Below are 20,831 nucleotides of genomic sequence, written 5' to 3' on the forward strand. Positions count from 1 at the left end.
GTAATCTGTGTTTTTCTAAAAACAGACTGCAAATGGTGTGTGTGTTTATCATGAACCGAATGAATTCCCAGAGCAGTGGTTTCACTCAGCGGAAGCGAATGGCTCTTGGGATTGTTATTCTCCTACTTGTTGATGTGATATGGGTTGCATCCTCAGAACTTACTTCGGTATGTAAGCCTTATCTAGGAATGATGCTGTGTTATTGAAATATCGTTATATTTATCTCTAGCCATTACTGTCTCTCATGCCCACTTAAGTGGTATTTTGAATATTGTTAAATTTTCTTTTATAACAAACGAGTATCAATTCAAGTTGAAGCTGAAAGGATACTGTTTTTATTGTTTCATTCAGTTTTCTTAAATCCCTAGAAGGAGGTTATGTAGAAAATGAGATACATGCCTATTTTCTTAATATTTGTGGGTTTTTGGTGTTTTTTTTTTCTCTAAATTTATTTCTTTTTTTATAAATACTATTTTCTAGTGGAACAGCCATACAGGAGTCACCATTTAGTAGAAAGTGAAAATACTTTTGGACAAATGAGTGAAAGTGATCCGAGTTTTCATGTATGGTCACTATTGTACACATACATTGGTGCATGGACATTTATGTGTTTGCTGATTTAAATGTTCTTGTGAAATACATGTATAGGGTGATTGCCTTTAATTAAATTTTATTTTGTTTTTATTGATGACCTGTTGGTAGTAATGTGGTATTTTGAGTTCACAAGCTAGTTTTTCTTTCAACTTGTATAGGTACTTAATTCACTTTAGTTAACGATCCCTGCAAAAATTCATTTTCAGAAATTACTGTTTCAACTTACATGTTGCTATATTAAGGCAAAAGGAAGACTAGCATTTATAAAATGAATTTAAATGTCAAAGGAAGCAGTGCGATACTGCTGGTCATCCCACGTGGTAGCTAAGTAAATAGTTGACATTGGATTGTATCTGATGAATAAATTTTTAGCCTTTTTGGAGTTAGACTCTGGAATACATTAGGCCATTGATTTTTCACTCTTCTACAAACTTTTTTTTTTTTTTTTAAGATTAGCATTCTGTAGTTTAACTACAAAGAAATCTGTTTAATGTTGATAGGGAAATACGCTTATCTTTAAAATTTTATTTTAGTTTCAAATAGTTTAGTTTTTATTTATTGTGTTGGTTACTTCCTTTGACATCATAGCATGAGGCTGGTAATGGCTACAAGTCTTACTTTGAATGATGCCAATTTGAGCACTGTAAGTTCCTCATCAGTCTTTATGTAGTTGTTGAATATCCATATGATTATTGTCCAGATAGAGTATTTCACTGCTGCTGCTGCTACTGCTGCTAAGTTGCTTCAGTCGTGTCTGACCCTGTGTGACCCCATAGATGGCAGCCCACCGGGCTCCCCCGTCCCTGGGATTCTCCAGGCAAGAACACTGAAATGGGTTGCCATTTCCTTCTCCAATTCATGAAAGTGAAAAGTGAAAGTGAAGTTGCTCAGTCGTGTCCGACTCCTAGCGACCCCATGGACTGCCTACCAGGCTCCTCCGTCCATGGGATTTTCCAGGCAAGAGTACTGGAGAGAGTATTTCACTAGAGGTTATAAAATGTTGATTTTTCTAAGGATCATTCCTTCTGCATTTATTAGTTGAAATTCTTTAAGGAGAACTTTTCTGCAACTACTGTTTGGTTATCCTGAAACATGGTTCATATGGGAAAGTTTGGATACATCTTTATTCCTTTTCTTTATTCATTTTAAATTAATGTTACCTAGCAACTTCCAGAAATAATCATTGAGCATTTTTTGTATATCATTATACATTTAGGGATTTTTGTATGTTTGATGTGTTTTAAACAATTGTGGTTATTAATTATTTTATGTAAAATTAGATAGCCAATGGAAATTTGCTGTATTTGCTATATGACACAGGGAGCTCAAATCCACTGCTTTGTGACAACTTAATGGATTGGATGGGGTGAGAGGTGGGAGGGAGGCTCAAGGGGGTGGGTACATACATATGTACCTATGGCTGATTCATGTTAATATATGGCAGAAACCATTACAATATTGTAAAGCAATTATCCTCCAATTAAAAATAAATAAATTTAAATTTTAAAAAAGAAATAGGATTGTGCTTATTATCCCTTTGATGCTTAAACTGCCCTATCTTTGGCCAGTGAGAGCACCTTTAAATTGTCTCTAGTGTCTTTTTTCAGTAGGACCCCATCCTGTTTGCCTTTTGACACAAAATGTCCTAGACTTATGTCATACATTCCTGCCTTGGATTTGACCCTTTCTTCAAGGATCAATGGTTTTTTTGTTTTCAAAGTGGTACAGATTATCATCTGGATTCTTGTGGTGCTCATTCCTTATGGGTTATTTTTTTCTAGGGCTTTCAATGCACATAACTAGGATTTTTTTTTGTTCATTTGTTTTTATTCCTTTTTTTTTATTTTTTAACTTTACAATATTGTATTGGTTTTGCCATATACCAGCATGAATCCGCCACAGGTATACATGTGTTCACCATCCTGAACCCTCCTCCCTCCTCCCTCCCCGTACCATCCCTCTGGGTCGTCCCAGTGCACCAGCCCCAAGCATCCAGTATCATGCATCGAACCTGGACTGGTGACTTGTTTCATATATGGTATTATACATGTTTCAGTGCCATTCTCCCAAATCATCCCACCCTCTCCCTCTCCCACAGAGTCCAAAAGACTTCTATACATCAGTGTCTCTTTTGCTGTCTTGTATACAGGGTTATTGTTACCATCTTTCTAAATTCCATATATATGCATTAGTATACTGTATTGGTGTTTTTCTTTCTGGCTTACTTCACTCTGTATAATCAGCTCCAGTTTCATCCACCTCATTAGAACTGATTCAAATGTATTCTTTTTAATGGCTGACTAATACTCCATTGTGTATGTGTACCACAGCTTTCTTATCCATTCATCTGCTGATGGATATCTAGGTTGCTTCCATGTCCTGGCTATTATAAACAGTGCTGCGATGAACAGTGGGGTACATGTGTCTCTTTCAATTCTGGTTTCCTCAGTGTGTATGCCCAGCAGTGGGATTGTTCGGTCATAAGGCAGTTCTATTTCCGGTTTTTTAAGGAATCTCCACACTGTTTTCCATAGTGGCCATACTAGTTTGCATTCCCACCAACAGTGTAAGAGGGTTCCCTTTTCTCCACACCCTCTCCAGCATTTATTGCTTGTAGACTTTTGGATAGCAGCCATTCTGACTGGCGTGAAATGGTACCTCATTGTGGTTTTGATTTGCATTTCTCTGATAATGAGTGATGTTGAGCATCTTTTCATGTGTTTGTTAGCCATCTGTATGTCTTCTTTGGAGAAATGTCTATTTAGTTCTTTGGCCCATTTTTTGATCGGGTCATTTATTTTTCTGGAATTGAGCTGCAGGAGTTGCTTGTATATTTTTGAGAAAAGTTGTTTGTCAGTTGCTTCATTTGCTATTATTTTCTCCCAGTCTGAAGGCTGTCTTTTCTCCTTGCTTATAGTTTCCTTTGTTGTGGAGAAGCTTTTAAGTTTAATTAGGTCCCATTTGTTTATTTTTGCTTTTATTTCCAATATTCTGGGAGGTGGGTCATAGGGGATCCTGCTGTGATGTATGTTGGAGAGTGTTTTGTCTATGTTTTCCTCTAGGAGTTTTATAGTTTCTGGTCTTATGTTTAGATCTTTACTCCATTTTGAGTTTATTTTTGTGTATGGTGTTAGAAAGTGTTCTAGTTTCATTCTTTTACAAGTGGTTGACCCGTTTTCCTAGCACCACTTGTTAAAGAGATTGTCTTTAAGATTTTTTTTTTTGAAATAAAAATTATGAGTTCTTGCTGATATTTTCAATTTAAATGATGATAACAAGGATATCCTATGTAGTGCAGGGAACTATATTCAATACCATGTAATAACTTAAAATGGAAAAGAATCTGAAAAAATAGGTAGTGTATACACACACACACACACACACACACACACATACAACTGAATCGTCTTGCTGTACACCTGAAACTAAGACAGCATTGTAAATCAACTATACTTTTAAAAAAATCAAACAAAAATGATAATTGCAGGGTTTTTTTTTTTATAACTTCCTAATAATTTTAAACTTCATGCAGTTTTCTTAATAGCCCATACTTTTTCATTGGCTTTCTTTGTGCTATTTCCTCTGTTTGGGCTATTATTTAGCCTTTCAGATATGGATCAAGAATAGCTTCTTTTGGAAAATTTCTATAACCTTCAGAATGATCTTTCTTTGGTATTCCCTGGGTACCCTGTACCCCACTGTCATGGTATTAGCATATTACACTGTGTATTCTTCTTATCTATATCTATCTATATATAAAATCTGGATCTTTTTATCTCCTCTCAGGAAAGCCTGTCTTACTTTGCCTTAGTCCCTAATATAGATACTGTTGCATAGTAGGTTTTCAGTGCAAACTAAAAACTTTTTTTTGCAAGTTGTTTAGAAATATTATGCTTGGCATATAAGAAAAAGACAATATTCAGAAATGAATTAAAAATATTTTTGTAGTCTCTTTTGATCTTTCCAAAAGTTAAAAATCTTTCCAAAGAGTTAAAAATCATGTAATAATCTTATTTTATTGGAAATGAGTAATGAGGTTTGTCTCAGTTTATGTAACTGTTTTCCTCCACAGTATGTTTTTACTCAGTACAACAAACCATTCTTCAGCACCTTTGCAAAAACGTCTATGTTCGTTCTGTACCTTTTGGGCTTTATAGTTTGGAAGCCTTGGAGACAACAGTGCACAAGAGGATTTCGAGGAAAGCATGCTACTTTTGTAAGTTTTAAATTTCAAGTGTTTGTTGGAGAGGGGGTTTTCAATTTTTCAAAGTACCAGTTTCTTGAAAGATGTCAGATTTTAAGTTGTTCAGTTAAATGAATGAAAATAGTATGATATATGAAAAACCTACTTTTGTTGATACTTTAAAATTTTTTCTAATCAGCTTGGCATCAGAATATTTTGTGAAAGATCAAAGGTACATAATCAGTTTCTTTCGCTTACCTTGTGATATCCTCTGAGTTGTTAAATATTATTTCAGTTCAGTTCAGAACATGTGGAGAAAATAATGGAAGAGAAGGGATAAGAAAAGTATCTAGAGTTTTGGTCATTTGCAGACCAGGTGAATATCATCTAATTAGTTGATTATAGAAGAAAATAATTCAAAGTTTGTATGTTAAAATGAAAATAACATATTTCAGAGCATTTTTCAGATGTTTGGCTAATCAAATTATATTCTTTCATTAATGTGACATACATGCTTCTTTTTAAGTGTTGGGAAAAAATGACAGTTTATATAGTGTTATATTTTCCTTGTAGTGGAAACTCAATTTTTGATAATAAAGAATATAAAACTATCTCTTACATTAATTCTTTTCTTTTTCTTTTGTTTTTAGATTCTCTATCCCTCTCTTTCTTTTTAAAATTTTGGTAACATATACATAACATCATATTTACCATTTTAATCATTTTTTTCTTTTACCCTATTTTTATTGTATTCAAATATATATAACATAAAATTTACTATTTTAACCATTTTAAAATGTGTAGTTCAGTGGAATTAAGTACATTTGTTTTTCTGTATAACCATTACCACTATCCATCTCCAGAACTTTTTTGTCATCCCAAGCAGAAACTCTGCTTGAATGCCCATTCTTTCCTTCCCCCAGCTTCTGGTAACCTATGTTTTATTTTCTGTTTCCATAAATCCTTTTCTTTTATGTGTACTACTTTTTGTGAATTAAAACAATATTATTTCTTGTCTTAGCTAATGAATGCATTCCTGAGAAATGAACTTTTTAGATTTTTATCGGGCTTTTCAGTAATTTTTGAGGTAAAGACTGGAAATTATACTCCTGTGCACAAAAACTTACCAAAATTATGAATATGAGTAGTTTTTACTTTGTAAAAGTTAAGATGTATACATTATAGAAATGCACATTCATTGTAGTATTACATGTAGGAATATGTTACATGTGTATTAATACATGTACATTGTTGAAAATTTTAAAGATATAGAGGAACAAAACAAAGAAAATAATAAATTCTACCATTCAAGGAATAATCTCTGACACTATTTTGGCATATGTACTACCATTCTTTTACATGTGTGTATTTTTGTTTCACTTTTTATAAGAATGAAATTATTCTGTTACATCCTGTTTTATTACTTGCTTTTTGTGCTTGATAGTATATCACAAACAACTTTTTATGAAACTTAACATTGTTGGAACATTTTTCAGTGTTAAGTATTTTTTAATTGCAGTAGTAAAGTTCATTGTTGGAGACAAATTATGTTAACAGGAAGAATAAGAATAATCTATTCGTACTCTTACCATTCTAAGACCACTATAAATATTTGATACTATCCGTAGATATCTATTTATATGTATATATATTAAAAAAGATTTATAGCAGAAATAGGTTTGGTCTATATATATTGCTTTCTAACCTGACTTGATTTTTCATTTACCATATCGTGAATATTTTTCCAGACAAATAAACATTTGTTATCATTGTTTCCTATTTTATTTAACTAACAATTTTTAGAGTGTTTTCACCTTCTCTTTTGTTGTGAATAAATAGGAATGCCTTTGTATTCATATGTAGTTATTTAGTTAGGCTGAATTCCTAAAAGCATAATTGCTGGGTAAAACACCAGTGTCATTTTATGGCTTTTGATTCCTTTCACTAAATTAGCATCTGTAGTAGTTTCACCTGATTGATGTCTGGTAGCAGTGTATAAGATTGAACTGTCAGCAGAACCCTAATCATTTGCCATTAGGGTAGGTAGGCAGTGGTATCTTGTTTAATTTGCATGTTTTTGGTTACTTTTTTCATGTATTTGTTGCATAGTAGAATTTTTCTGTGAGTTGTCCATATCTTGTCCATTTTTCTACATTGACTCTTCCTTACTGATTTGAGCTGTGACTCACATCAGTTCTAGTTTGTAACATGAGTTTAATCGAACTTTATGTCTCATAATTTGTAGTTTGCAGATGCTGAAGGGTACTTTGCTGCTTGCACAACAGATACAACTATGAATAGTTCTTTGGTAAGTGTTTCTTTTCTGGTCAGGGAGAGACTGGGTGGAGTTGACCGTGGTGGGAAGGACTGAAATAGCTTTGATAGCACCACAGCTATGTTAAGATAGTTGTATCTCCATGTTAGGTGCTCTCCACAAGAGTTGTAATTTGGTACTTTCTTTTTTTTTTTTTTTTTTTGGTACTTTCTTTCCTTAGCGGTACCTGGGGCCTAGAAGCAAGCAATTCAGCCACCTCTAAGGGGAGAAGGGAAGAGGAAATTAGTTAAGGAGTGAAAAGAGAAAAGGAAGTCCTTTGTTTCTTACCAGCTTTGTCACATCATGTTTGTTATATTTTATCACTTAGAAGCAAATGCATTTACTTGAAACAGACTCTATAAGCAGATTGTGTATTCATTTCACAAATTTTTAAGAGCACTTAATATATTAAATACTTCTTCTAGACTCTTGAAATATAGCTTATGCTCCAGTGTGTGTTTGAGGAAGGGAGAGAGACAGATAATAAACAAGCTTACAAAGGAATTAACATAGTCACTCTATTTAATCTTGTTGGAGACAGTATGTAAGAATACTCTTTTTAGATCATTACTAAGTTATGTATTTAAAATGTATCATTTCAAGTGTGGTATTCTATTTGAGAAAGATTTTAAAGTTACTCTAAAATTTAGTACCAATTAATGAAGCACTATAGGTGACCTTATTGACTGTTTTTTAGTTCATCTGGCTCTTAGAACTACGGTTGCTTGCAAGATAGGTTATTCGGCACAGTGTAGGCTTTGTTAAACTTAGAGAAAGTGTCATGTCTTTTCTCTCTCGGATCTTTAGTGTCAACAAGACTAGTCATTGGGAATTCCCTGATGGTCGAGTGGTTAGGATCCTGTGCTTTTACTACTGAGGGTATGTGTTTGATCCATGATCAGGGAACTAAGATATCACAAAGCTGTGCAGCGCAGCAAAAAACAAAACAAAACACAAAATAACAGCAAAAAGAAAACTAGGGGAAGAAAACACAAGACTAATATCAGTTGTCTCTGTCAGTGTAGAAGACAAGAGTTGAAATGGCAACCTACTCTTCTACTGCTGCTGTGCTGTGCTCAGTCACATCTGACTCTTGGGACCCCATGAACTATAGGACCCATGAATTGTAGAGCCCTCCAGGCTCCTCTGTCCATGGGATTTTCCAGGCAAGAATACTGGAGTGAATTGGTCTTCCCGACCAAGGGATCAAACCCCGTCTCTTGCGTCTCTTGCATTGCAATATTGCAGATGAATTCTTTACCACTGTGCCACCTGGGAAGCCCTACTATTTTGCTAAGTTTTGCTGTTATCTGTAAGATGTACATGTCAAATTGTTTTAGGTCAAATGCTAGTCAAAGAGACTCTATTTCCAAATCCTGTTATCTCTTCATTTACTGAATAGTTTTAATTGACAGAATCTGTATCAGGAGTTAAATAAAAATAAAAAATATTTTATGTTGATTTAAGAAACTGTCTTTGGAGAATTGTACCTTGAATACAGATCATCTGAGAAACATTTGCAAAAACAGTTGAGGTGTTTAGAACCACTTAAAATGTAGAAAGAAAGCTGAGTGCTGAAGAATTGATGCTTTTGAACTGTGGTGTTGGAGAGGACTCTTGAGAGTCCCTTGGACTGCAAGGAGATCCAACCAGTCCATCCTAAAGGAGATCAGTCCTGGGTGTTAATTGGAAGGACTGATGTTGAAGCTGAGACTCCAATCCTTTGGCCACCTGATGCGAAGAGCTGACTCATTGGAAAAGACCCTGATGCTGGGAGGTATTGGGGGCAGGAGCAGAAGGGGACGACAGAGGATGAGATGGTTGGATGGCATCACCGACTCAATGGACATGAGTTTGGGTGAACTCTGGGAGTTGGTGATGGACAGGGAGGCCTGGCCTGCTGCAATTCATGGGGTCGCAATGAGTCGGATACGACTGAGCGACTGAATTGAACTGAACTGAAAAATGTAGATCTTTAGAGCATGGTTAGACAAACCTGAATTTAATTCTGTTGTCTACCACTCAATTATTTTATATCTCAACTTCTAGAAAAGTTCCTTTAAAATTCCATTTTATAAAGTTGTTGTGAGGACTAATGAGAAATGTAAGTTTACCTGCTCTGGACATGAGAAGTAAGAACTGATAAGAGGAAGCTATTTTTCTATCTGTTAATCTAGTTCAGATTTTTAGGAATTTTTGGTTTTAGGTGACTCAAGTAGTAAGGGGAAACAATTTGGCAAATTTGTGTACATATTATACATGTGATTATCTGTTCATTGTCTGCCTTCCCCATTAGACTGACTGATCATTAAGAACAGAGATTTTGTTTCTATTCACTGTTACATCCCCAGGACCTAGAACAGTACCTGACATAGTAGACACTCAATATATATATCTTAAAAGAATGAATGAAAAGGAATGGGAGATAATCTATTAGCTGAGAGAGGTCTGTTTTTATGATTTTTAAATGTTAAATATCATAATGTGCCAGTGCTGTCCGATTACATTTCTAAACTTTAAACTTATTCTTTCTGTCTTTGTACCTGAGTGGATCATTTGAGTTTCCTTTTTAAGTCTTGAAAATGCATTTTGGGAAAATTATGCTGTATAAGCATTGTGGTGAAAGGCTCTCTTTGGGTGGTATCTGTGTCTATAAACCATTCACTTAAATTTAGCCAGTGTATCAGATATTATACTTGCTGTTTATATTTGTTTCTGTTTTTGCTGCATTCCAGAGTGAGCCTCTATATGTTCCTGTGAAATTTCATGATCTTCCAAGTGAAAAACCTGAGAACACAAACATTGATACTGAAAAAAGTAAGCAAAACTTAGAATTTCATAACTTAGAAATGGATGAAAATTTTAGCTTTTCATTCAAGCCATTCCAAAATTAAGTGGTTCTGTGGGTTGCCTATTCCATGTGGTATTGGTTCAACCTGTAGTTGTCTGGTAGTTTGACTGGAAGTTTTCATTAATTCAATGGAAATAGCTTCCAAATACCAGAAATCTCTATGGTGTTACTGTAAACATAGATTTATTTTTTAATCAACAATGTTTTCTGCAACCAGGCTATCAAAGACGTTGATAGCGAATTACAGGAGTTTTGCTAGTTGTGAATGTGATAAGGAAAGCCAGCTTCAGTGTAAAGTGAAGAACTTATCTATGATATTCTCTTGCAAGTAGTGGAACTGTAGAAGAATGTTCTGCATGCTTGACTAGGAAAATAATTCTCATAAATTGAATATCTATGAGAAAAAATCCAAATAAGCTTTTACTATAAATGCCGGGCTGGATGAGTTACAAGCTGAAATCAAGATTGCTGGGAGAAATAACAAACTCAGATATGCAGATGATACCACTCCAATGGCAGAAAGCGAAGAGGAACTGAAGAACCTCTTGGTGAGGGTGAAAGAGGAGAGTGAAAAAGCTGGCTTAAAACTCAGTATTAAAAATGTTAAGATCATGGCATCTTGTCCCATCACTTCACGGCAAATAGAAGGGGAAAAGATGGAAGCAGTGACAGATTTCCTTTTTTTTGAGCTCTAAACTCATTACTTTACTGACAAAGGTCCTAGTCAAAGCTATGTTTTTTCCAGTAGTCATGTATGGATGTGAGAGTTGGGCCAAAAAGAAGGCTGCGTGTGAAAGAATTGAAGCTTTTGAACTGTGGTGTTGGAGAAGACTCTTGAGAATCCTTTGGACTGCAAGGAGATCAAACCAGTTAATCCTAAAGGGAATCAGTCCTGAGTATTCATTGGAAGGACTGATGATGAAGCTGAAACTCCAATACTCTGGCCACCTGATGTGAAGAACCAACTCATTGGAAAAGACCTTGATGCTGGGCAAGGTTGAAGGCAGGAGGAGAGGGCCACAGAGGACAAGATGGTTGGATGGCATCACCGATTCACTGGACATGAACTTGAGCAAACTCTGGGAGATGGTGAGGAACAGGCAGGCCTGGCATGCTGCAGTCCATGGGGTTGCACAGAATTGGACATGACTTTGTGACTGAACAATATAAATGCTAAAATAATATTCATACTATATCCTGAATCAGGCAGTTGTGCATGTATACAGTTGAAGAAACTTTATTTGAATATTGGTCTCATTTTAAAATCATCAAAATGTTTCATAAATGGAAACATTTTTTCTTGCAAACTCTTTTCAATAAGCAGAGCTGTCCCATATAATAATGTAACTTTTTTTTTGACTATTCAAACGTGATCATAGATAAATTATATGCATTTATCATTATATTAAAACTTTTAACTTTTGTTGGGTGTGAGGGGAAATGTTTAATGATTTTGTACTATATTTTTCCTTTTAAGTTCCCAAAAAGTCTCGTGTAAGATTTAGTAATATTATGGAGATTCGACAACTTCCATCAAGCCATGCATTGGAAGCTAAGTTGTCTCGCATGTCATATCCTACTGTGAAAGAACAAGAATCCTTACTCAAAACTGTGGGGAAACTTACGGCAACTCAAGTAGCAAAAATTAGCTTTTTTTTTTGCTTTGTGGTAAGTCTTCTCTTTATTATATGTTTGGAATTTGAATTTTAAGACAGTATACATACCAACAATATACTATGGAAGTGTAAGACAATTTAGGTTGCTTAATCATGACTCTAAACTCTGTTATCTGTCATCAGAGGGAAATTAGAGTATTAAAGTTAATAATTACTAGTCATATGTGAAAGAATGTAATAAATACTGTACACTACAACTACTCATATATATTTAGAATTTGGATAATAAATAGTTATTTTATACTATGATATATATTAATACAAATGCTAGTAAATATCCAGATAAGAGTTTGCATTGACTGCATTGATTTCTTCAAATAATTGCTTTTGTAGTTTTACTTAAAATTCGTATGTGTGCTGTCATGTCAGTTGTGTCTGATTCTTTGCGAACTTATGGACTATAGCCCACCAGGCTCCTCTGTCCATGGGATTCTCCAGGCAAGAATACTGGAGTGGGTTGCTATTTCCTCCTCCAGGGGATCTTCCCAACCCAGGATTGAACCCGGGTCTTTTATATCTACCGCATTGACAGGCAGGTTCTTTACCACTAGTGTCACCTGGGAAGCCATATAAATGTGGTCAAAATATTACTAGTATTTATAGTAAACATTTTTTCAGAATATTTTATTATAGCTTCTCAATTATTTTGATTTAGAAACCAAAAAATATGCTTAGTGTTTCACATAAAAAATTCATTTAGCAAATAAAATATTATTTTAGGCTAATCTTGGATTAGACAACTTGTCTGAGTAAGTAAAAACTCTGATTTACAATTTAAAAATGAATTTTAATACTCAACCTATTCCAAGGTTGTTTTGTATGAACCTTTAGGATTTAAATATATACTGAGCATTTAAAAAAATTAGGTAATGATGCAGTGCTAATGTCAATATTATTAGCCTGATTATTAGATTTTTTTTTTTACATTACAGTTTTGCTTCATATATACGGCATAGCCAATTTTTCACCATCCTCTGCCTGAATAACCTCTGTTTTAGTGATACCTTGATTAATATATTCAGGAATGAAAATCAAAGAATCTTTGGGAGTTGTAATATGGTAACTACATATGTAATAAGGTTAACTTAAAGGCTCATGTATTTAGATTATGCTATTATGATTTCCATTACCTTGTTTTAAATGTGTAAAGCAAGACTAAAATTAATTAATTTTATCTCTTTAACTTTTAAAGGAGACATGAGGTGAAACGCAAAGAATCTATATAGTAAAAGTTTAAAAGGAGGCGAGAGATAAGAACCAGATTAAACATATAATGTCTGTATAGGGGGCAAACTGACTGTGGAATGCGTTGATTATGTCAGGAACTTCCACTAAAAGAAAGCACACAATTTATCTCTAGGCAGTTTGACAGGAAGGAAAGATGGAGACCTTTCTGATGTACGTAGCTTTTTGTCTATTAAAAAGAAGTACTTCTCTTTATTGATAAAGTTAACTTTTCCCAACTCAAAACTGAGAGAATAAATTTCATAGGCAGTAAGACATTGTTCGAGAAGGCAATAGGACCCCACTCCAGACTTTTGCCTGGAAAATCCCATGGACAGAGGAGCCTGGTAGGCTGCCGTCTACAGGGTGACACAGAGTCGGACATGATTGAGCGACTTCACTTTCACTTTCCACTTTCATGCATTGGAGAAGGAAACGGTAACCCACTCCAGTGTTCTTGCCTGGAGAATCCCAGGGACGGGGGAGCCTGGTGGGCTGCCGTCTATGGGGTCGCACAGAGTCGGACACGACTGAAGCGACTTAGCAGCAGCAGCAAGGTATTGTTCTGTATAGCAGATTTACAGGTAGATATGTGCAGATAATAACCTTTTAGAAAGATTGAAGTAAAATATACATATCACAAAGCTTACTGTTTTAATTATTTTTAAGTGTACAAGTCAGTGGCATTAAATACATTCACACTGTTTTGCAAACATCTCCAGTGCCTGTCAGGAGAACTTTTTTCATGTTGCAAAACTGAAACTCTATACCCATTAAATGATAATTTCCCTTTCCCACCTGCCTTAGTTGCTGACAGCTACCATTTTATTTTTTGTCTCTGTGAGCTTAACTGCTCTGAGTACTTTATTTAGATAGAATTATACAACATTTTTCCTCTTGTGACTGACTTATTTCACTTCATAATTTAATAAATTATTCTTGTTCTTCAGGGTTTATATTTGTATCATGTTCAGAATATTTTTCTTTTTAAGGCTGTATAATAGTCCATTCTGTGTATATACCACATTTTGTTTATCTGTTCATCCACTGATATACACTTGGATTGCTTCCACTTTTAATAGTCTTTGAAACATGTAAAATATCATGTATGAAATGAGAAGCCAGTCCAGGTTCGATGCACGATACTGGATGCTTGGGGCTAGTGCAGTGGGACGACCCAGAGGGATGGTATGGGGAGGGAGGAGGGAGTAGGGTTTAGGATGGGGAACACATGTATACCTGTGGCGGATTCATTTTGATATTTGGCAAAACTAATACAATTATGTAAAGTTTAAAAATAAAATAAAATTAAAAAAAAAAGAAAAATCAGTATTAAGTACATTATTAATATAAGAGCAGGGAGCTATGTTAATCTTTAGTAAAGGCATTTCTATAGGAAGTCAGAGTAGTACAGTCCAGGAATTCAACTTTTTAGAAACCTGACTCAATAGAGTGATAAGCTTAGTTGAGGTCTAGAGCAGTGCTATTCAGTAGAAATATAATGTGAGCCTCAAATATAGGTCATATATGTATTTTTAAATTTTCTAGTAGCCACATTAAAAAAAGAGAAAGTTATTTTTTTTCTTGTATCTTTATTTGAGAATTATTTGAAAATTTAGCTGTTTTAGAATTTTGCCAACCATAAATGAGTTTTTGTATTCCATCAACTGCAGGGCCCATAATGAGGCTTTGTACTTAGTATGATGTCTTTCATCTTTGGCCTTTGAAACGCTTTATAGGCCTTAATTAATTCTTTGTTTTTCTTTTTTTGGAGTATAATTATTTTACAACATTGTGTTAGTTTCTGCTGTGCAGAGTGAATCAGCTATATGTATACATATATCCCTTCTCTCTTGAGCCTCCCTCCCACCCGCTCCATCCCACTTCTTTAGGTCATCACAGCACTGAGCTGAGATCCGTGTGCTATATAGCAACTTCCCACTAGCTATGTTTTCCACATGGTAGTGTATGTATGTCAATCCTAACCTCCCACTTCGTCCCGCTCTCCCCTCCCCACTGTGTCCTCAGGTCCTCTCTCTAAGTCTGCATCTCAGTTTCTACCCTGCCAATAGGTTCATTGGTACCATTTTTCTAAATTCCATATATATTCGTTAATATATGATACTTCTTTTTCTCTTTGTGAGTTACTTCACTCTGTGTGACAGACTCTAGGTCCATCCATACCACATAAGTAAAGTTAATTTTAATACTATATTTTTATTTAATCCACTTTATGTATATAAAACACTTGAACATACTCTTGATATAAAGATGATTGATGAGATAGTTTGCATTCTTTTTTTTGTACTAAAATCTTCTAAACATTTCAGTTTTTAAATATTTTTTTCTATTTCATTTCATTTTCTGTTTTTATTTCAATTTCTAAACATTTCAATTCAAGCTAGCCATATTTCATTTGCTTAATAGTGACATGTGGCTAGTGGCTAGTGTATTGGACATTGCAGTTCAAAAGGAGTTAATAATTACTGTATTTGCCAGCCCTCCTTTAATTATTTTGTCTCATTAGGGCTTATGGTGTTACAGTTTTTTTCTGTAAAGTACAATTTAGGTCTCACAGGCTTTTACGCTAGTTTTAAAATCAATTACCACTCATGAAATAATGAAGTATTATATAAATTATTTGTGATAGCTCAATTATTAGTAAGTGGTTGTCCTCAACTCTGAAATAATGAAGAGAAACATTGTAAAAATAATTTTTACTGAGGGTAATTGAGATGGTCTGACTTTGTGATGAGGCTGCCTTGAGTTTGAGAGCCAGAGAATGGAATTTGGGGAGAACTGGAGAGTGGGAAGATTTTTCTGGAAAGAGTTCATAGCTAATGATGAGTAGTTAGAATCTTTGCATTCCTACCATCTAAATGGTCTTATTTTATTTCTTTATCTTGCATTAGCAGAGAGCAGTGAGATTGTTTGGAAAGTGAGCACAGTATTTAAGTATTAAAATGGTAAGGAAAGTAGGTCAAGAAAGCTAATTATCACCTGATAAGCATTACCTATTCTTGCAGAAAATCTCCAAAAGATAATTAAAGGGCAGAATCTTCTGCTTCTTGTTTACTGCATCAACTGCAAGCAGTTGTGGCTCCTATTGCAATATATATTTGATATTGCTCATCCTGCCATTTGCTAACCTCATTTTTTATTTAGATAGTCAAGTGAAATTAGGATGTCAGAAGACTACAGATGGAATCAGAGTCTCTGCTGTGCTTTCAGTCTGGCTTTAGCTTACAGTGTAGACTGAATGGAGACTTCTAGGCTCTCAACCATCTGCTGCTTCCTAGCAGTGTGCTAAAATCATGTGTCTATACTGCTTCTTTGAAATATAAACGCTGATAATCATACCACTCACTTAACTAAAAGTTCTGAAAGAGATCAGGAGATGTCCCTCCCTTAACAGAGACAAATCATTCTCCAGCAGAACATGATTATCCAGTCCATCTGTTTAAGCAACAGAAAACAGGTAGACAAGCAGTTAATTTACTTAGACCAACAATCTGCTTCTTAATGTATGCTACGTTAGGGACACTCATGCACATGTGTCCCAGGAGGCATATGCTAAAATGTTCTTGGTAGCATTGTTTGGAATAGTCAAAAAAATGTCCACCAACAGAAAATAGATAAGTTGTTGTAAATTGCATTAGAATATCTGATGGCAGTGAAAATAACTTTGTATGCACATACACACAAACATCAGGCTTCGTCAAAAGAGGCCTTATTTCTTATTCTCTAAATCAAAGTGGGCCCAGGGTTGGGAATATAAAGATACCCTAGCTTAGATGAGCAAAAGGGAAGAAAGAAGGGGAAAAAAATTCCCATAACTGGAAAACCTCCAGTTTTGGTGTTATGTCTCAAAACTGAGAATCACAGAAACAATCACAGTTAGCCAGTAAATTCACAGTATTCTTGGACATTCTAAAATTTCCAAAGTGAATACAGCCTTTGTCTGTATTAGTCTGGCCAGTTCCATCTCCTTAAGCATCACCTGTTCAATTGATTTCTCTTAAATTTGATTTAGATAAATTTAATACTATCAGTGCTTAGATAAATCAAATTTCAATGTTGATTTGATATTAAATTTATCCTAATTTTTAAAAAGAAGCCTGAAGAGTGCTAATTTTTAACCAATTTGTTCATTTCTTAAGAAAATTGGATAGCAAAGATTTTTGGTCTGATATAAATGTGTGTCTTCTTTTTAGGCCTGTGATTTTTCAATGCAAAACAAAATTTAAAACTTCTTATAATAGTATTTAGCAGGAGAAAAGAAGGAGGGAACTATAAATTATAATAACAAATACAAATAAGTAATTTATTAGGTTTCATTATTTTCTGTTTCTTCAGTGGTTTTTGGCAAATTTCTCATATCAAGAAGCACTTTCAGACACACAAGTTGCTATAGTTAATATTTTGTCCTCAACTTCTGGTAAGAAATTTGTCTTATCTGTATTATAACTTGAGGCCTATTTCTGATATATATGTGTACATATAAATATTTTTATCTTGTTATAAATTATTTCATTCTTTTTAACATATATTAATGTATTATAACTATTACTTAATCTTAAAGTTTAGTACCATAGCCTTGTACTGTTTATATTCCTTCTAATGCTTTACAGTATTTTCTATGCAACAAAAATACATTGTATATAAAGTTTTATAGGCTGACCCTTTGTATTGTAGCTGTCTTTCCTTTCACATATTCTTTCTAAGGATATTTTTTTCGACCCTTTGGCTAAATGTGGTTGCTTATTTCAGATCTATAATTTGCTCTATGAAAGGTGTTTTATTTTTAAAATTGAATCAACTTCCAGGTCTAGAAGATAAAAAAAGTATTTTTGAGCTGTAAAAATAACTATAGCACACATACTTGATTATGATGAGGTCAGAATATTACTGTGAATGCTGAGATTAACTCTCTTAGTAGTTTTAAAATAAATAGGACTGTACTTGATCTGTACTGGTGAGATAAACAGTTTAATTTGGAGACTGTTTCCTTGTATGGTCTTTGAACATTTCAGCCTAGGTAACTGTAGTCGTATTCTTAGTCATTTAAAAATGACAAGATTTAAAAGTTAGGTAATAAGTAATTTACTTATTTAAACAATCAAGTTGATAATAAATAATTTTAACAGTATTTATTTAAGCGAATGTATCTTTCTTTAAATCTTTTTCTTTCCACAGGACTTTTTACCTTAATCCTTGCTGCAATGTTTCCAAGTAACAGTGGAGATAGATTCACTCTTTCTAAACTTTTAGCTGTAATCTTAAGGTAAGAATATAGTATAATAGCTAGTTTGTTCTTCTTAAAAATGCAGTGTTTAAAGCATTTCTGGTAGTGATAGAGGAGGGTTTATATTATAATATCATATATAGGCAGAGAAAGAGGAAGATAAAAGAAGGTTTTAAATGAACATCAGCTCTGCATCACATCCTTGGCTAGTTTTAGTTTTTAAAACCTTCCTAGGGAGCATAACTGAAGGGAGGATCTTTGGTTCCCATTCATGAGACTGTGAACTTAACTAAGTATTGTACTGACATTCACATGCAGTTGTCTCTGATTGTCTCAGCCTTAATCTTTTAGTTATTTTCTGTATAAGCCATCTGGCAATTTTGTATTACTATTTGTAATATAATACATAAGTACCAGTAGTAACTAATTTAAATCTTTTATTTTTATTTAGCTTTGTATTTATTTGTCTTGTCTTCCCTAGGAGATTTTAAACCATTGAAGACTAAATCCTTGTTTTCTGCTTCTTTGTGTTATCAAAGGCCTAGCATAGGGCTTTGCTTACAGTCAGTATTCAAATAGATATATTGATTTGATGAAACTCTTGTTTTTGTAAGAGAAAATCAGAAATCAGAGAAGGTACCAGAATAATTTACCAGAAAGATTAGTGTTTTTGAGCTATCAGAGCTGGCTTTGAATCAGAGCTCTGTTTGCCCCTGGCCATTTCCCCTTAACTCTCTGAGAGGATTTCCTTGATGGCAAAATGATGATAGTATCATCTAATTTACAGTTTTGTTTTAAAGTTTGGAAGGATGTATAGGAAAAGTGATTATAATAGAGACTGGTTCTTGGCAGTCACAAAGTGGTGTTTCTCTCTTTTAGATACAAGGGTAGATTGACAGTGGTAGTTTTCATGGGCAGTCTGGTTAAGCCAACTGATTTACCATTTAGACTTCATGGATGCTAGGAATTTATTCTTTTACATGACTGGCCCATGATTTAGCCAGACGAATTTTTACACTAGGAAAATACAGTATATTTATATTAGGGAAGTAATGAGGTTTATCCAGCTTTGTTCACAATTCATGCCTATTTCTAACTGTTCTTTGTGTTGTCTTAATAAAAGTAGAAAGATGCACAGAAATAGAAAGACAATATAAGGCTCCGTGAGGATGGGAATCACATCTCTCTTGTTCATTGCTTAACCCAAACTATTGCTCAATAAGCAACAGTTGAATGAAGAAATAACCTCTGATTTCTCTGCCTCCTTTATTTGGTCTTATTTTATCCATTAAAATGATGGAATTATTTATTTAAATATTTAAGAATAATTTTACTGTTAATTTTGATTTTACCTGGTGGGTTAGTGATAAAGAACCTACCTGCCAATGCAGGAGATGCAGGTTTGATCCCTGGGTAAGGAAGATCCCCTAGAGTAAGAAAGAGCAACCCACTCCAATATTCTTGCCTAGGAAATACCATGGACAGAGGAGCCTGGTGGGCTGCAATCCATGGGGTTGTACAGTCAGACAACTTAGTGACTAAACAACCATAACAATATCAAGAGTTATTACTATTGCTAGGTTTATATGGGTTTAATACATGTACATTTCAAAAAAAAGATTGAAGGAGGGATGACAAATTGACTTTTTCCTAATTGAAAGGCAGAAGATAAGCATAGCAAGTTAAGAACACTAGACTCCGGAAGTAGACTGCCTGCGTTTCAATCCCAGCTATGTGATTTTGGTCAAGTTACTTCATTTTTTTGTGCGTTAGTTTTCTCATGTGTAAAATGGGAATGGTAATGATTAATAATACCTTCCTTATAAGGTAATGTCAGTCATTTTATGTGGATTAAATGAATTAATACAAATACAGCACTTATAGTATACTGATATTGCTGCTGCTAAGTCGCTTCAGTCGTGTCCAACTCTGTGCAACCCCACAGACAGCAGCCCACCAGGCTCCCCCATCCCTGGGATTCTCCAGGCAAGAACACTGGAGTGGGTTGCCATTTCCTTCTCCAATGCATAAAAGTGAAAAGTGAAAGTGAAGTCGCTCAGTCATGTCCGACTCTTCACGACCCCGTGGACTGCAGCCCACCAGGCTCCTCCGTCCATGGGATTTTCCAGGCAAGAGTACTGGAGTGGGGTGCCATTGCCTTCTCCGATACTGATATTATTCAGTATTAATTAAATCATGAATTCTTTGATGGTTTGACCTAAAGTTAAGATTAGTCTTTATTACTTGTAAATAACTTTGATCTTTATGATTAGTCTTTTAAAGGAATTTATTATGTTACTCATCAGTAATGACGGTTATTTCTCATAGCATTGGAGGTGTTGTGCTGGTAAATCTGTCAGGATCTGAAAAGTCTCCTGGAAGAAACACAATAGGTAAGTATCTGACTCTGAATTCTTCCTGTTAGAGTATACAAGAAAGACCTGTGCATATCATTGTGCGTGTGCACATACACACACGTGCATGCATATGCACACATGTGCACACAGATATACATGCAGAGGGTGGGCACTAATAAGGCTTTTATTAAAAAAGTTTTTCCTTTGGAAATAATGTAAGAAAATTAAAAAATAGAACACAGAACTCTCATATAACCTTCACCCAGATTCTCTTAACTGTTTATAACATACATAACTACAGTATAGGTTTAAAAATCAGGAATTAACAGCGATTACAGTCATTTTTATTTAGTCTGTAGGTTCTTTTCAAATTTCACCATTTTTCCC

The 20,831-nt window shown here is 34.5% G+C and overlaps 1 protein-coding gene across 3 annotated transcripts in view; it reads left to right on the forward strand.

The window, feature by feature from the left end:
• Nucleotides 1-20,831, forward strand: part of SLC35F5 (solute carrier family 35 member F5) — a 40,211-nt gene that overhangs the window by 1,396 nt on the left and 17,984 nt on the right. For all 3 annotated transcript variants that reach the window (XM_086350003.1, XM_086350020.1, XM_086350011.1), the window contains exons 3-10: nucleotides 26-167; nucleotides 4,667-4,810; nucleotides 7,023-7,085; nucleotides 9,827-9,908; nucleotides 11,420-11,610; nucleotides 17,199-17,280; nucleotides 18,039-18,126; nucleotides 20,416-20,480. In XM_086350003.1, coding sequence (XP_086206129.1) covers nucleotides 26-167; nucleotides 4,667-4,810; nucleotides 7,023-7,085; nucleotides 9,827-9,908; nucleotides 11,420-11,610; nucleotides 17,199-17,280; nucleotides 18,039-18,126; nucleotides 20,416-20,480 — 857 coding nt within the window. The remainder of the gene's footprint in view (nucleotides 1-25; nucleotides 168-4,666; nucleotides 4,811-7,022; nucleotides 7,086-9,826; nucleotides 9,909-11,419; nucleotides 11,611-17,198; nucleotides 17,281-18,038; nucleotides 18,127-20,415; nucleotides 20,481-20,831) is intronic.

Source organism: Bos grunniens, chromosome 2, assembly GCF_055505025.1.
Source record: "Bos grunniens cultivar Pamir isolate PY7600 chromosome 2, Bosgru_T2T1.0, whole genome shotgun sequence".
NCBI classification, from domain to species: Eukaryota; Metazoa; Chordata; class Mammalia; order Artiodactyla; family Bovidae; genus Bos; species Bos grunniens.